The sequence below is a fragment of the Notechis scutatus genome, chromosome 5 (genome assembly GCF_049901735.1).
Source record: "Notechis scutatus isolate UNSWTSFEM ecotype Mainland chromosome 5, rNotScu1.2, whole genome shotgun sequence".
NCBI lineage: Eukaryota > Metazoa > Chordata > Lepidosauria > Squamata > Elapidae > Notechis > Notechis scutatus.
This window is the reverse complement of record NC_142013.1, coordinates 115709072-115726541: the sequence shown is the minus strand read 5'-3', so window position 1 is coordinate 115726541 and position 17470 is coordinate 115709072. Positions and strand designations below refer to the sequence as shown.

The 17470-nt window shown below is 51.7% G+C and overlaps 2 protein-coding genes across 2 annotated transcripts in view; both read right to left on the bottom strand.

Moving 5' to 3' along the window:
* Window positions 1-523, bottom strand: part of ASPNAT (aspartate N-acetyltransferase) — a 40239-nt gene extending 39716 nt beyond the window's left edge. Inside the window, exon 1 of the mRNA XM_026687225.2 lies at window positions 75-523. Coding sequence (XP_026543010.2) covers window positions 75-522 — 448 coding nt within the window. The 5' untranslated portion in view covers window position 523. The remainder of the gene's footprint in view (window positions 1-74) is intronic.
* Window positions 524-7418: 6895 nt separating this feature from the next.
* The window catches only part of NICOL1 (NELL2 interacting cell ontogeny regulator 1), an 11277-nt gene continuing 1225 nt past the window's right edge, over window positions 7419-17470 (bottom strand). Inside the window, exons 2-4 of the mRNA XM_087967628.1 lie at window positions 13083-13224; window positions 10516-10604; window positions 7419-8461 (exon numbers count right to left, since the gene is read on the bottom strand). Of these exons, the coding sequence (XP_087823754.1) occupies window positions 8390-8461; window positions 10516-10604; window positions 13083-13224 (303 nt within the window). The 3' untranslated portion in view covers window positions 7419-8389. The remainder of the gene's footprint in view (window positions 8462-10515; window positions 10605-13082; window positions 13225-17470) is intronic.

The window sequence follows — 17470 nt, the reverse complement described above, 5'->3', positions numbered from 1 at the left end:
GGGCGCTTCCCCGAGGGAGCCGGGCGCCGGCAGCTCCCGCTCCCCGCTCCCCGCGGTCCCCGCCGGCCACTCACCGGCCATGGCGGCGTAGAGCAGCTGGGCCAGCGGCTGGTCCTTGAGGCCGCGGAAGGCGGTGTTGGGGATGCGCTCCAGGATGCCCTCGTAGAAGATGCGCCGCGCCGCCTCGCCCTCCGCCGGGTGGAAGGGCCGGATGGAGAGCCCCGCCGCCCCCGACGGCCGCTCCCCCTCCGGCCGAGGCCCCGGGCGGCGAGGCGGCGGGCCCGGGCGGCCACATCTGCGCGGCAGCGGCGGCGGGGGCGGCGGCGGGGGCGGCGGCGGGGGCAGCAGGCGTCCCTCCTTGCCGGCGGCCCCGAGCGACTGCCGCTCCTCGGCCACGATCGCGGTCTCGCAAACCATCTCGGGAGGCGAGCAATTCATCAAACGGGCGGCGGGCGGGCGGGGCGCGGGGCGAGGCGGCGGCGGCGGCGGCAGGAAAGAGCCTCCGCCGCATTTGCGGGCCATTTATAAGGCAGCCGCGGCGCTGCAGTTGGGGCCGCGCTGCCCCGGGTCCTAGCGCCCCGCTCATTGGCCGAGAGGGGCCCGCGCCCCCGCACCCGCCCCGCCCGGGGACCCCGCCGAGAGGGAGGAGGGGGAGGGCGGGCCCGGCGGCGGTTGCCGAGCGGGGCGTCGTGGGGCCAAGTCTCGGCCGGGGCAGAGCTCCGGGCTGGGCGGCCCGCCGGGGGCGTGTAAAGCGGCCCTTCGAGGGGCGTCCGGGCGCTGCTCCGGCTTTTCCGCCAGCGCCGCCTGGATGACGCGACACAAAGTTTGACTTTGCCGGCCGGGATGCGGCAATGCTGCGCAGGCTGCCTCGGGCCGCGCCGCCTTTCGGCCCCCGGCCCTCCCAGGCAGGCAGGCGGGCGAGCGGGCGGGCCCAGGGGCTCCGCGAGTCCCTCCCCACTGCGGCCCCGGCGCGGCCCCGAAGGGACGGGCGGGGGGGGGCAGCGGAGGGGACCCGCCATTGGCCGCGTTGCGCAACCTCCGCCCCCCAAAGGAGCGGGGCATCTGGCGGGCTCTCCGCGGGGTCGGCCCGGCTTTCCTAGGGCCCGACGGGCGCCTCTTCGCCCTTCGAGCGGCGTGGGAGCGACGTCCCGGGCCTTGCGGCGTCTCCCGGGCGGAGGGAGCCCCGCTCGGTGGCGCCACAAGCGACTCCTGCGATCCCCTGCGGGGGTGGGGGAGCGGGGAGGGCGCAAGAGAGCCGCCCCTCCGACCCGCTTCCCTGCGGGAGGAAGCGCAGACCCGCCGCCAGCGCCTTTATTCCCCCGGGGACGCCTGGCCCCGCTCCCCGAGGGCAGGCAGGGAGGGAGGGCGGGCGGCTGGGGGCCTCTGCCGGCCGCTCTTCCTGGGGAGGCCAGAGCAGGGCGCCCTCCGAGCCCCCCCGGCCTTCAGCCTCGGGGACAGACGGGGCGTCGAGAGCGGCCCTGCAGCCCCTCCCCTCCGGCCCTTCGCAGGGGAGCAGCTGACGGGGGCGAAGGGGCGTCTTCGGAGGGGGGCGGCCCCGCCCTCTTTCCTGGAGGGAGGGGGCCAGAGCTACCACGCCATTGGGCCCACGCTGGCCAATCACGGCAATCGGCGGGGGGCGAGGAGCGCGGCGGGCCCAGAGCCTGGAAAGCTGCCAGGGAGGCGGCCGGCTCGGGACCCTCCGCTGCCCCTCAGGAAGGTCGGCCGGGCATCGGCCAGACGGATCTGCCCCGCGGGGACCGGCGCCCCCTCCCCGGGCAGGGGGAGGGAGAGACGAAGCCGAGCGGCGGCGGCGGCGGTTCCAGCGGAGATGCGCGGGCGCTGCGCAGCCTCCGAGCCGCGCTGCAAAGGCCGGGGGCCGCGGCGCCCAACCCTCCGCCTTGCTAAGCCGGGCCCGGCCCTCAAACCTTCGGCCGGATCCCCGGGAGCCCCGCGGGAGAGCGCGGCCCTGGAAGGGAGGCCCTCGGCGCCTCTGCCGGCTTCGGAAGCGGCCGGGTCCCTCGGGCTCCCGGGGGAGAGGCGTCCTTTCGGGGGCCCTGCAAGCCCTGGGCTCTCTCCCGGGGGTGGGTGGGGGTGGCGGAGGGGAAAGGGATCTAGAACAGGTGTCCGTCCAACCTTGGCACTTTAAGACTTGTGGACTTCAACTCCCAGAATTCCTCAGCCAGCTTGCTGGCTGAGGAATTCTGGGAGTTGAAGTCCACAAGTCTTAAAGTTGCCAAGGTTGGACGGACACCCCTGATCTGGAAGCAGGCAGGAATCTTTTCAGAGCCTCCCCCTCCCCCCCCCTTGTGGCCCTGGAGACAAATATCGGATCTCCGGGCGAGTCGAGGGCGGAAGAGAAGGAATCCGCCTCAGGATGCGGCTGAGGGAGGAGGAGGAGACGCTTCGCCCTCGGCTGCCCCCTCAGCTCAGGGTTCCTCTGGGTAATAAAGGATCGTGTTTTTCACCAGAAAAGCTTGTGAAGATCCAGGAAGGACAGAAGAGAAGAGATTGAAAGGAGTGATTTGCCTGCGCCACCTTAGGCCGATTGTCAAGCTTTCTGGGTTGCTTTCACCCCCTCAGCGTCAGACCCGCCTGCCACTTAACATGCAAGCAAAACCTGGTTGGGACTTGAACCTTGGGAAGTTTACGGAGTGATGGGGATTTCCCTTCTTCAAAATTCTGGAAATAAAGCTCTATAGAACGGAGTGTCCCTCGGATGATGGGATGAAAGGAATTGAAACGGAAGAATGGCTGCCTTGGAGAACTTCCAAGTCATCCCTACACTAGCCAGGATAAGGCGGAGATGTGGTTTCTTCCAGGTTTTGATCAGGCTGCTGAACCGACCCTGGGAAGAAAACCTTGCTTCGTGCTTGATTTCACACTGGTGCACAGAGCTGGCAGCCGGTTCACTGAGGTGGCTCTCTGGCCAAGTCCGGCCTCTGCCAACCTCTCTCTTCCTGCAGGAGGCTGTGCCACGTGTGCCCTTGAGCAGGGCTGAGACCACCCTTTCAGGGGTCTTTATAAAGGGCAGTAAAGCTACCTGATTGACTTGGATTCGTCATGCGGAGTCCGTTACGTCTCATTCATAAAACATAGTTAAGCCGTCACGTGTTAACTCCAACTGACCTCACCATCTATGGGGGTGGGTGGGTGGGTGACACTTCTAAGTGGGTGGATTTTCAGTGCACACACATCAAATGCAAACCCTTAATATTTGATCAGAGACAATCTAAGTGATGATGTTTGCTCTTAATATCACAACACATATTGAATAATTAGTTCCTTGCCTCCAGGCACCTATGCCTCTTAATTTACACTGAGTTGAGCTCCATCCCAAGTTATTCTAAGCAAAAAGAAAGATGCACTTGCAATGTTAATATAAAAACAATTAACAGCCAGGTCCTCATTATGCTCGATGAATGGCGTTCTGGTGTTCAGTTGAAAGCTTCTCATTCAGAGCCAAATAACATCTAGGACTACATCCAATTCAATTATTTTCTTCAGGTAATCGGTGCCGTCTAGAAGAAGTTGTCACCTTCACAGCTCCTTTTCTTTGGATTAAATTCCAGTTTTCCTTTATTTATCAAATTTACAGACTGCCATCCTACCCTCAGAGTGACCTTATTCCACCCAATGGGGATTGACACATCACTGTGTGTTTTGGGCTTCTTGTCATGTGTGAACCTGGCTGTTGTAATTTACAAGCCATGGCTTATTGTTTGACGTGAGCCTGTTTTAAGCGGGACTACAAAAATTGCAACCTGGCTGTCATGGTGCCTTCATAGCCAATGGCGAATGTTTCTGGAAAACGGAGTGAAAACCAAGGTGATAAAAGTGGAACCTTGCCAGGGATTAGGATCCGCTCCTGAAGAGATGCGGAAGCTGCCCAGCACTGCTGTCTGAAGTCGGCTTGCCACAGACAGGTTGACTCGTCCGCTGTCAGAAATGATCATTAAAAATATGATCTTGGCCCTCCCTGCAATGCACATGGCCCTCTCGGGACAGATAGCAATAGCCCTTAGATTTATATACCGCTTTGCAGTATAAAGTGCAGTATAAAGTGGTACCATCACATCGCCTGAGCTTGGTTCTATCCTGCTGGGCGCACGCCAGCCACCCTGTCTTGACTTAAGGGGGCAAAGTCAGAAGGAAGCAACGATAGACTGACGTAGGGGAAGGAGCGGCAGAGGACGGGGCGGGGGGGGCAGTGGTGGGATTTCAGCCGGTTCGCGCCAGTTCAAGAGAACCGGTTGTTAACTTTCTGAGCAGTTTGGTGAACTGGTTGTTGGAAGAAATCATGAGGGCAGAGAACCGACTGTTAAATGATTTGAATCCCACCACTTGACTTCACCAAGCCAAAAGAGGGGCCAGCCTTAAATCCCTACGTGGCCACAAGCGAGCTGAGCCCAACTTGAATTCTGCTGACCCTTCTCTGACTCCAAGCAGGTGCCGCCTGTTAGTGGAGAAGATTCCTGGGCCAAGGGGGGCTTAGCAATAAACCACTTGAATTGTGATCTTTTGCGTCTTGACAATAGATAACAGCAAGTGACCAGCTGCATCCCAGGCCACCAACTCATCTGACCTACTACAGGAACAGTGGGAATTGCACACTGACCACCAAGCGATGCTTAGGTCACTATAATTGCCTCGGAGGGCCCCCAGGATTTAACCCGCTGTGAAAGGATTGGTTCCAGCTCTCAATAGGGTCATTTGTGCTGGGGCTTCTGAAATGACACGGAGACTAACAAGCACCCAGGGCGGTACGAGCTTAAGGTACGTTCAGTGCAAGTGACTGGGAAAGGCTACTGAGCAGTGGCCCAAAGGGCTTCAAGTGGGAAGTCTGTGTCAGCCAACAGATTAGGCTAAACGTGGGCAGAGAGAGCAGGCCGTGGATGGGGCCACACGTGAAGGTCGCTGCCCTTTTGGATGGAAGCGTTTAAACACAAACCGTTTCAAACTTTCCCTTTGCGCAAACGGCCCTGGTCTGCTTCTGGAATCTGGTTACGGAGGAGGCTTCCTATGGAATAATATGCGGCATATTTTTATTTCCACTTCCCCCAAATGAGACCCCTAACCAACCCCAATTCCGGCAATGCACTTTTCCTCCTCCTCCTCCTCCTATGATCCTTCCAAGGATGAATAGACTTCTATTTCTCTGGAATCTGTTGGATTGAATAACCGGCAGGGCAGAAGGACCCTCTGGTTATGCTTCATTAGGCTCAGCTCCCTCCTGGGCCGGGTGCGGTGAGCTCCTGCACACTTGGTGTGGCTGCCTCTGTTTGTTTACATCTACAGGGGGTCCTCGGGTTACAACCACTCGTTCAGTGAGCATTTTAATCTTAGGAAGGCGGTGAACACGAGGTAGTTACGGCTGGTTTTCGAGGGCCCGACTGCAGCACCCCTGAGGTCCCATGATTGAGAATGCTGACATTCCCGGCTGGTCAATTCCCATCAGCAAAGTCAGTGGGGAAGCTGGATTCACTTAACAACCAGGTGACTCACATAACAACTGTGGCGATTCCTTAAACGATGGTGGCAGGAAAGCTCATAAAACAGGGCAAAATTCACTTAACAAATATTTTGCTTAGCAACAGAAATTTTGGGCTCTATTGTGGTCACAGGCTAAGGACTACCTATATTAAACCAAAAAAAAAAAAAAAATAGAGCTAAAACTCAGAATGAACGGAGGTTAGCAAAGACTAAAGAAAGCGTCAAACTGAGGGTTTTTTTTTTTTAGAACTTCCAAATAAAGCTTTGGCTTAACGGAGATGGCAAAATGCTAGCATGGAACCAAAAAAGGGGCCGAATGACTCACCTCCTCTTTTGTTCCTTCTCCCTTTACAAGGAAGCCCCTTGTGGAGAGCCAAAGAGAAAGGAAGGGGCCCGACCGATGCTCAGCTCCAGCAGGAACACGACCAGGGGATAAAAACCGCTTCGTTTGGTGTCCCACGGCTCCTCTGGGACCAGGCTGGGCAGGGAGAGGAGGACGGGGGCTCGGCAGGGTCTGCCTGTCTGATCCCCTGTGAAAGCGTGAAGAACCGGGAGGCACTGGATGGTCCTGATCTTCCAAAATGAACGGGGCTCGTTCAGAGAGGGAGAGGCTCGAAAACACGGGCAGCAGCCAGCAGGCAGCCTGGGCTCTTCCAGAAGAGACTTCTGGGGTCTCATGTTTAGTGGATGGGAATCTCGGTGGGTATAACAGACGGTACTGCAGCCATTTCAGCCAAGATCCAGCAAAATACTCCGTAACTTCTTGATTATCCACCCAGTTAAGCCTGGCTGGGGCGGCTTCCCTTCTCCCTTGAGGGAGGCAAAGGATTGATTTACGCTCCTGCTCCTGCTATGCAGATGTAATTTTAAAACCCCTTTATTCTAAAACTTCCCACATGCACCATATGTGCAAACACACCCACCATCCTCATCCAACCATCTGCGTGCGTGCGCACACACTCACACACAAACATTGCACTGAATCCAATTAAGTGAAGAAATCTGAACCCATCTAAGAGATGAGCCAACTGAGAAACACTTTTCTGGCAACATTTTAAATAAATGCATTTAAGGTTCCTTAAACAAGGTTGTAGTTCTTGCTGTTTTAATAGCAGCAGCATTGTTATAAGGGGAAGAAACCCCCCCCCCCCACTGCTATTCAACCCCTTGGTAGTTGAATTATTGGGAGGGGGGAGGAGCCCACCCTTCTTTTTTTTAACCCTGACAGGGATCTCCTGCAATTTCTCCGGAGAGCAGCTAAAAGGTTGGCGTCCTGGCCCAGACTTCTCCCTCCTTCTCAGGCTGATGAGTTCAGCATTCTAGCATGTTGGGCCTGTCTCCTCCCCCCCCACCTGCTTTTTGCATATAAGCAGCAATTATCCAAGTATTTAATCTCTGCTTTGCCATTGCATGCAGCCCCACAGGCCCTTTCTCATGGAAATGGGAATGTCATATTGCAGATACAGGCAAATGCAGATTATTACCACAGACGGAGGATTAAATATAAATAAAAAGGCCAGGCAAGCTATATTTGGATTTGTGGCCAAAGGAACCCATGACGTTTGGATCCCTGGATCTTTGCAGGCCTGACGGGGGAGCCCCGAGGGACCTGAAATCCAACTTCTGAGATGCAACTGAAATGAACTTTCATTTCTTACAGGCTTTAAAGCTTTTTTTTTTTTTTCTGCAATCAACTTAGCCACGTTTTTTTTTTTTAACCTTCAAAAGTGAAAGTGGATATTCACCTGAACTGGGCCTTTTGAGAATATTGCATAATAACAGAAGAGTGAAGTCCAAAAAGATTGCTAAAGCCAGAATCAGGCCAATAAACATTATACCATAGAAATATTAAGAATTCATAAAATATCTATGCTTCTCCCAAAAAAACAAAAAAAAGGATGCATGAATTGGAATATAGCAACCCAAAGTCAGGACCTCAGATCTTTATTTTAAAAAGTGTGTTTCCCCAGCACTGGAGCGTTTGTACATTTACACACATGCACACGCATGCACTCACAGAAATCCATTTCTTCTAAAAGAAACGATACGCAGATAACGTCTATGATGCACTGACAATGGAAGAACCCAGTTCGGCTAAAACAGTCGGGAGATGAATTAGACATTGCTCAGGGCGCCAAGAACAGGAGAGCGAAGGGCTGGCTAGAGATGCGCTTCCACGGATCTGCAAGGAAAAGGCGACAACGGAAAACCTTCCCAGGCCTTATTCACAAAGTTTTACCTAAGGAAACCTTGTTCCCTCAAGTCAAGGAGAAGTCCAATGGCAGGGCTGATCATTTTTTGAAACGGTTCCTCGTTAACTGTTCAGCTAATTTTCTTCAATAATTAAATCGCTTAATGACTCAGCCTCCAACTTGATTGTGTTGCGTTTTACATCTTTTGCACACCATCAAAAACATATTTTGCCTATGATCAAAGCCTGCTTTGTATATATTATTTGGCAGAAATGTCCAATTCTTTCTAAAAACACTCATGAGAAGAAGAGTCCCGGCAAAAGATCCCTAGAATCCCTGCTGGAGTCTTCACTCATTAATTTTAATTGTGTGTGTGTGTGTGGGGGGAATATAACATTGAAGAAGAAAGCTTGTGAAAACAAAACTTCCAATGCTTTGCAAAAGTCCATCGTTGTCCCTCCCATTTTTTCTCCTTTTCTCTGGGAATTACCTTGCAACTCCTGAGGACACAAGGGGAGGTCGGGCGGACATAAGACAAAAACACTCTGAATTCAGGCGCGACAATCTCATACCAACATTCTCCCCTCAGTTTCCGAAGCCGTCGGCTTTACAGGCGTGGCCTCTTTTCTTTCCTAACAGCAGGTTGATAAGCGCCGTGGAAGATCCTCCCAGGTGTGTATGTGTGTGTGTGAGTGTCTCTGCAGGACTCAGTTCAGGGCATTGGTGGCTAAACAGTCACATAAGGTTCTCTTCTCCACTTTGAAAAGCAACGTCTCCGTCTGGGGGGAGGAAGGAGGGAGGGGGGAAGAGAGCAGGGCACAAAGCAGGTTAGTCAATTTCTCATTACAGACTCTCCTGGTTACAAAGGCAAACAAAGGAAATGGGGGGGAAAAGGCACGTCAGACGGTTTTTAAATTCTGCTTTATGCTTAGTTTAAGACAAATCTTGCTATGCTACACAGAGACGTGGCTGTCCTTATTTTAACTGGGGTTATCTAACAATGCAGCAGAACTACCGACTAATTGCTACTTTCCTGTTGGGGGGGTGGGAAGCTATTCAACTTGCCCAAGCCTTCAGTCTTCTCCTCCTTCCAAGGGATGAGCAGCAGGAGGAAAGCACGCCCTGACCCCCAAGCACGGCTGGGTTGGAAGGGCCCCGGGACCCCTTGGCTCCCCAGGTGGATCTGAACAGACCCAGGAAGGCAGAGATGGGACCAAGTCACAGCGGCATCAGTGGGCAGCCCCCCCGCTAGGCCCGGAGTTGGCAGGAGACGACGGGCCAGTCTCAGCAGCCGAGCCTTCCAGGGTCCCTGTGACTCTAATGGGGGGGGGGGCGCTTTTAAATCCTCGGTCTGAGCCCCCAGCACCCCCCCAGCCAGCCAGAGGAGCCCGAATGCGAGGGGGCTGGGCAAGGGATACCCAGGAGGGAGGGAGGGAGGGGGGCTGAATCAGTTGAAGGTCACGAAGCAGAGGAGGGACGGCATGGGCTGAACTGACCACGAAGGGGACGGAGCCCGTGCTCAGGGCACCAGGCCCAAAGGGGCCACCACAAAGTGGCGCCGTTTGTACAGCGGGTACAAAGGAGGTGGGGGCCCCCAACATGTGTCAGTGCTCAGGGCACCAGGGAGCCTTCCTCCCCACTGGGAGGGACCTGGGGTGAATGGAGAGGGAGCTCCGTGAGCCATTGGGAGACCCCTCCCCATTTCATCGCTGACCCCTCCTCCTTGGTCTCCCTGGCCCCTCAGCCGGGTTACATTCAGAGACGGGCCCACGTTTCTCCAGCTCTCCCTGCGCTCAGTCCACGCAGGCCGAACTCTGCAGGCCTTGCCGGGACCCTTCTGCCTAAGCCCACCTCCTCCCAGGTTGTTTCCTGGGCCTGCCACTTCCCAAACCGGCTCCCCTTGCACGGGGATGGCAATGGTCAGTCACGGGCAGCAGCCCTCAGGAGCGTCAGGTGGGAGACGGGGGACGGGAGGCGGCCAAGTGGCGGCTGAGCCATTCCCAGTGGTGCAAAGCAGCCCAGGGCTGAGTAAGGCCCCTCCTGCCTCTGGCTCTCCTCCCTGGCTGCAGCCGAGGCCCTGGGCAGCACAGACTCTCGGCCTTGTCTTCAAGCACTGCTCCGGCCCTCTTTCCAAAGGCCGCCTTCCCGGTCCTCTGCTGCTGCACCCAGGGGGTGTCAGGGCAGGGGTTGCATGTGAGAGCAGGAGCCGCTTCCAGGGTCACCTTCTCCTGCTAGCCCAGCCCAAAAGGTGCAAGGAGGGCAGTGCCAGCCAGCCACCGCAGGGGAGGCAGCGTGCAGAGGGGCCGACGGGAGCCAGGCGGCTCCACCTCATCACCAGGGTCACCAATGAGGGTCAAAATAATTGGGCAGGAGACAGAAGGAGAAAACTACTTTAAATCTGACCCAGCCGAAGGCCAATAAAGAGTCCAGGGATGCCTCTGGAGACCAGACCAGGGCGAACGTCTTTAAAACCAGCCAGCCAAACCTCCTGGTGTCCGGAGGTCTGGGAAGACGAGCCCTGCGGAACTGCGTTTACCCTCCGGAACTTGACTGCCCAACCCTGAGCTGCAAAACGAGGGGTGGGGGGTTCCCCAAAGGCTCAGGGCTCCGTCGACCGCCTGCCCTTGCATTCCCCCTCTCTCCGCCCTCGCTGCTCTTTCCCCGGCAACCTTTCTTCCGGTGGAGAAGAGGAAGGAAACGCCCTGCCTCTCCTACCAACCCTGATACCCATCACATTTCCTGAAGCCGGCGATCTCTGCGCATCAAGGGCAACGAAAGTCACTTTGAAACAAGAGGGGCGGGCAGTGAATGGAATAAGAAATAAATGTCATACTCGTGAATCTAAATTGTACGCCGTCTTCTTTAAATCTTGCAAAGCCCTCTGCATGAATTCAAAGGCATGGCAGTCAACGCAGGGACGACCTGGAAGTGGGTTTGAATGGAAACATTTAAAGGACAGGAAATAGTACAGAACGCGTGCAAGGGCCCACAGCGAGCACAGGAAGTCAGCCTATCAGCTTTCCGTGGGGCGGCAGTTTGCTAATCTCTGAATCAGAAGAACGGCTGAAAGAGTTTCCAGCCTTTGTTCTGGCAAGACGACGGCCACGTTTTCCAAGGAAGGAAGGAAGGAAGGAAGGAAGGAAGGAAGGAAGGAAGGAAGGAAGGAAGGAAGGAAGGAAGGAAGGAAGGAAGGAAGGAAGGAAGGAAGGAAGGAAGGAAGGAAGGAAGGAAGGAAGGAAGGAAGGAAGGAAGGAAGGGACTTTTCCAATCCTTTCTCTGCACCCAGGGAAGTTGAAGATCAGAAGAAATTGGGATTCAAAGAAAGGCTTTGGGAACAGCAGATGGAGTGAATGGATCCCTGGACCAGAAATTCCCCATCTTCATGTTAGGGGTTCACGTTCATTTTCATTCTCCAAAGAGTTAAAACACCCCTCAAAAAGGGGAGAGGCTCAGAGTAGACTCTTTGGTGGGGACTTCGACATAGCAGCTATGGCAACGCTGCCAGAAAAAGCACCAATGCCATGCCCTTTAGCTTCCCTGTCTATTCCCTGGTCAAAAGCTCTGGAATTCTGGAAAAAATTCTGGAAACAGTCTTTGGCTTAATATGTGAGAAGTATTACGATACCTTTGGTAGAATTTTTGTTTTAAGAGTTCCTATAAAATACCACAATCAAAGGTAGACAATTAAAAATGTAAACACATTTCTGCAAAGTTAAATATTACAGGCATTTTTACCAAACAGAGCAGCTTAAAAAAGTTCACTTAGGGGGAATTAATATGGCTGGGAAAAAGAACGGGAAGACAAAGACGGAGATAAACGAGGGACTTGATGGGAAAGGGATCCTGGCTGAATGCATTTCAGTGAACGGCTGCTCACAAATCCCAACCTTTTATTATTTTATCAAGCAAGAAATGACACAGGAATGGAAGAACGTTCTGCTGCCATCTCTAATATCTAATGCCACATTTTTTCTTCTACAACACCTGCTTTCCTGAGAGTCTTTCGGTGAGGATTTGGATTCTGAATTTGGGACTCTGCTTTTTATGCCATAAAACTGCCTGTCAATCCACCTGAGCACGTCATCAGGAAGTAATTACAGAAACAATTCACAGATGGTACAATATTCCTTTGATGGTGCATTATACTAATCAAAATATTTTTAGATTGGACTGGGTTTGCAATCAAGTTACTGCCTCTGGTGGCGACCCATAACCATTGCATTGATTTCTTTTTTTTTAAAAGCAGAAAAACCATGCCCCAAAACGCTTGACGATTCTTCTTTGGCTTCCCCAAGATGTTTAAAAAGTTGCGATGAAAAAAATAATCAACGAATGTATCTGATTAGCAATTTCACAGTGTGCAGATTTCACTTCCAGGAATTGCCCCACCGACACGGCTGGGGAACTCTGGGAATTGAGGTCCACCCACCTTCAAACTGCAGAGGTCTAGAAACACGACCCCGGAGGAAGTTTCCAGGCTGGCACAAGCCAGCTTTCCTTTGCCCTGTGCGAACTCCGACTCAGGAAAGAAATAGAGGTAACCTTCCACTTACAACAATTCGTTTAGTGACCGTTCAAAGTTACAACGGCACTGAGAAAAGGGGCTTATGACCGTTTTTCACACTTATGACGACTGTTGCAGCATCTCCTCTTGGCAACTGGCATGTACTTATGACGGTTGCAGCGTCCCAGGATCATGTGATGGCCTTTTGTGACCTTCGGACAAGCAAAGTCACGGGGGAAGCCCAATTCTCTTCCCAGCTGTGTCCCCAGTTGCTTAACAATGGTGGCCAGAAAGGTCATAGAATAGGACAAAACTCCCGTAACTGTGTCACTTAGCAGCAGAAATTTGGGGCTCAATTATGGTTATAATTTGAGGATTAACTGTAAGGATTTTGGTTGGGCTGAGGGTGAACATACTCAGTTCATGCTTCCCAAAACGTATATGCAGTATACATACTATGTAGTCTATTATGATGCTGAACTATGGGCAAAAACACACTTTTACAAGGCAACTAAAAATATTGTAGGAGCCCCTCTGAGAGGGACAAGCGTTGTTGGGTGTGATTTCGGGTTGAAAAATGCCGATTTCATCTTTTGCAGCAAAACACATTTACACTGTGTGCAAGGTAACTGCAGTCTGTGATCCAGCTTGAGATCAAAGATCCCAGGTGCACCTCGAAGGCTGTGGGTGCATAACCACCAGCACCACCACCACGGGGGCTGCAGCTGCCTGTTCAAAGCCCTGGACGCACCTCGCAATGCAACAGGTGGGGCGTAGTGGTCGGCTTCTTTAGAAGGACTCTCTGTTCGCCCACCTAGGTTTATCCCAGAACCCTCCACAGGTAACATGTATGTGGACGTGTTGATTTGAGAGGAGAGACGAAATTGAATACTTGCTTTCCGCGGGAATCGCTGTCCCTGATTCTTCCTCAGCCGTAGCGGCCTTCGTGGAAATCAGCCCCGTCATCAGAAGTAAAGGGGCCAAAAGTACCATCTTCCTCGTGCAAACACTGAGCATCTCGCTAGTTAAGCCTTCCTCCTTCCCAGGAGAAAAGAGGAAAGGCTGGGGTTAACAGGGATCTTTGGGAGCACCGAGTGTGATTTTTCCCCCCCAGCAATCCACACGAGTCAAAACTACAACATTAAGAACTCGTAAATCAATACCACATTCTTACTATCTGACACAACTAATGAAGTTGTCATGTTTAGCTACATCCTTTCTCGGGAAATCTGTAAAATTGGTAGAAATAGAAGACAGAATAACAGAATGTTATTAAATAAAAGTAAGCAGTAATAACAGAAGAAAGAAGTAATAATATCAAGAGGTTTCTTATAAAATAAAAGCAGAGAAGTATTTTCCTTAGGACTGTAATATTTCCATTATACTCTCTCTACCTATACATGGACTCCACCGGCAAGGGAAGGGATAATTTCAAATTGTAGCGCTTCAGGTCCTAAGAGCATCAGTGTCCCAGGGGCATCCTCAGAGGCGTGGTCAAAAAAGTCAAGATGGCCACTGTGCCTGTACAACAAACCACATCTCAACCCAAAGCTGGTTCTTGGCCCGAAAGAGATGGGACAGAAGGCAGAACCTCTGCTGCAAAATGATTCTGCTCAACACCTGCATTTATGTCCACCTGTTATTTGGTTCTAGAACTTTAAAATAGGTGGCAACAGGGAGCAGAGTAAAAATACCGGGGTGGTGGTGGTGGCGGCAGTGCTAACTATCTAACCCCAGAATTTCAGCAGGATGCTGTGACATCCCGTGATGTTCTCAAGATAATGTGACATCAGTCACACAATCGCAAGCTTTACATATGATTCAGCAACCGTTCTCGATCCCTGTAACGGCTGGAGATTACGTAGCTGTGGGGCTTCATAGCCATAAACCGTGAAGCATTGCTACGGAGAGTCAGGATATTTGGCTGCAATTAACTAAAGAAATTACATAAGAACGCAGGCTAAACATGCACAGAGAGAAAGAGCATTATTTCATCTCTCAAAACTCGGTCAAAATTATGACACCTGAACAATACACCTTTTGCACACAATCCCACAGCAGATGCATTTACCAAAGCACCAATGAAAGCAAAACTATTTTCTGCTTAAAAATGAAAGGTCTCATTAACGCCCACCTTCCCATTTCCTCCCTATTATCCACACGTGAACCCCGTATTCCGATGTGGTGGTCAGAAGGGGTTTTTCAATCCATTTCAAATGCCTGGATCAGGTATCTGCAGAGACACTACATTTCTGCCCTTGTAGTAGCCACGGGAGCAGAAATCCCCGTCTCTCCTTCTGCCAGGAGCAGCTTCCCTCTTGCTTCTCTTCCCCCGAAGCAAAGCCTTGCCTAACCCCAGACCAGGGCAATTTCTCTCCACAGCCTCTTGTCCAGAAAAGGGCTTGAGAAATCGCTTGTTCTCCACCCAGGTTTGGAGACTGCTGGGTGGGGTGCAAACCGTGCACCCCAACCGAGCGGATGACCCAGGGCACGGCCTCTCTGCAGTTACACCCTAGGCTCAAGGAAGCAAAGACAGAAATACCTGCTCTCTCTCCCTCTCCCTCGTCTTGGTGACGGCGGCTTTGAATGGCTGCCGTGGCTGGCTGGTGCAAGATGTGCAGTGCTGCTGTCTCTGAGCAGGCGCACAGGCGCTCTTTATCCTTTCCCAGAGGATCTGCCATGGCAACCGTGCCGAGCCCCAGACTCACAAAACAATGGCCTTGCTTCCCCTGTTGTGTTACAAGAGGCACGCCTTTTAGCACATCCCTTGATCTCTTAGTGTACAGCGTGAAACAAAATACTGTGGCAAAGGAAACATGAACGTGTGTATGACGTGTATGCCTCTGCAAGTGACCACTTGCTTCTTCAGATGCCAAGGAAATCGAGTATGGTTACCGACGGGGAAAGGGAGACCCGAGGAGCTAATATTTGAGGTTAGATTAGTTCAGTGAGAGACAGTCTTGGCCTGTGATTAAAATGTAATATGATGCGATAAGTACTGTAGCCTTAAATTTTTTTTACTCCATTAAAACTCCAACTAAATTCCAGTTCACCTTTTCTTTCAGTGAAATTTTCATACCCTTTCAAAACAATAGCCACTCGATTATAGAATGACTGGATGAGTCCAAACGCCCCCACTGTGGGTTTTGGACCCACAAATTCTGATTCTTTTATTCTTTTGAATGTGATTTCCCCAACATGAACAGGCAGATGAGGACAAGCATGCACGCGTGCATACTTTGCTCTTGTGGATGTGGTCATGTCATCGTATTGCCATAATAGATACGGGGCCAGAATTAGCACCGGGACTTGCTGCATCTGGAAGCTTGAACTGGTCCAGAGTCCAGCATGAGGGGAGCGATGGGCATGCCTTGGTACGCCCATGTAATGCCCCTGCGAGCTGCGCGGGCTGCCAGTTTCCTTCCTGGTGCCAATCAAAGTGCTGGCCATTACCAATAAAGCCCTGCCTGGCATAGGGCCAATGTGAGGACCCGTAGTGTCTCAAAAGTAACACAACAACTGAAACATGAATCAAGGTCTTGCAATGCCTTCAACTGAGCTTCGCTGTTTTATTAGACACAGTTTCAATTCAAAAAGTAGATAATGAAGCAAAAGGAAACCAGAAACAAACCGTATTGACGAGAGTTCCAAGGCAAACCAAGATAATTAATCACACATTCCAGGAAGATAACCAGGGAGAGTCCATGGGCAGAACGCCAACAAAGATAAAGCTCATCCAAGGAAAACACTAATTTGACTTCAGCGTCTGTGAACAGGCAGTTTCAAACTCTTATACAGTGCTCACAGCTGCAAACCATGAGGAGGATCATGGCCCTTGTTGAGATAATTCCCCGTTAGGAGAATGAGCGCATACAGGGAGACGTATTTGAGAGGAGTGTTTGAATAATACACATACAGCACACAGATACACTGTACAGTAAATATAAGTTTTTACTTCCAGAAACGTTAAGCAAAGTCCAAAATAGGCAGTCCAAAGTCATTCACAGGTAAAATCAGTCAGTTTTCATCCAGGGATAATCCAATTATCAAATTCCAGTGTCAAAAACAGTTCAGTAACAGACTTACATTAAATCCAGTAATATCAGTCAATTAGGGAAAATGGAGGAAGGGCAATACTTTCCAACAGAAGGAAACAGAGATACACTCACACTCTCTTCCTAAACAACCCAGGTTTCTGGCTCCATCTTATGGCCGTTTGAGAAACCACACCCAATTGCAGTTTTTGCAATCTCTTAAAGACATAATACTAAAATGTCTATCCTGGCTTATATATTTCTAACCCAAATACCTGTTAGGTGACTTATATTCCTAACAGCTCTCTCCTCCCAAGTAGACCCTGCTTTTCCCTGATCCTCTCCTCCCTGCGTGCCCTAGGATGGATAGGGGATGGGCCCTTCCCCAGCCTCCTCCACCACCTCTGGAGCCACACTCCCACTCCCTGTTGGCTGTTCCTCCTCTTCCTCAGAGTCAGTCTCCACCAGGGGCATGGCAGCCTGATTAGTTAAGGACTAATTCTAGCTGCCCAATTATTTTGATCCGGCCGGGTTGGCATTCTCTGGGTTTCTTCGACTGAGCCAACCTTGAGCCCGTCAGGATCGAACTGCTGGCAATGGGCAGTGGAGTTAGCCCCGCAATGCCGCATTGTGACCCCTGCGCCAACAGGGCTCTCTGTGGGTTAGCTTTGCTGGTTGTTGCTTTGTGTCATCTTTTGTTCTTTGCTTTAATCACTATATTATTTCTGTGGATTTTTCTCCACAAATCACACTGGTGGCTGAACGCCAGGACAGGAGGCAGATTCAAACTGGACAAAATTCAAACAGATTCAAACTGGACAAAAAAAACTTTAACCTTAGACTGTCTACTATTGACCCACCCCTTTCCTAAGAGGTCTGTAGGGGGCGGCATAAGCGCACCAACGTGCCTACCGTCCCTGTCCTATTGTTTCTCCTATTCTTTTATTTTTCTTATATGTACCCATTTCATGTATTCACAACTATGTATACATTTATACTTATTATCTTGTAAACAATTGGCAAATCAAATAAATAAATAAATAAATAAATAAATAAATAAATAAATAAATTGCATGATAGTTTTTATAAAGAATCCACACCTGTCTCCACACAGGTCATCCTCCGCTTGCTAAGCGAGGCATTTGTTTTGCCCGGTTTTACCTTTTTTGCCACAGTTGTTAAGCGAATCACTGCAGTCCATAAGTTAGTAACATGGTTGTTAAGTGAATCCGGCTCCCCCCATTGGCTTC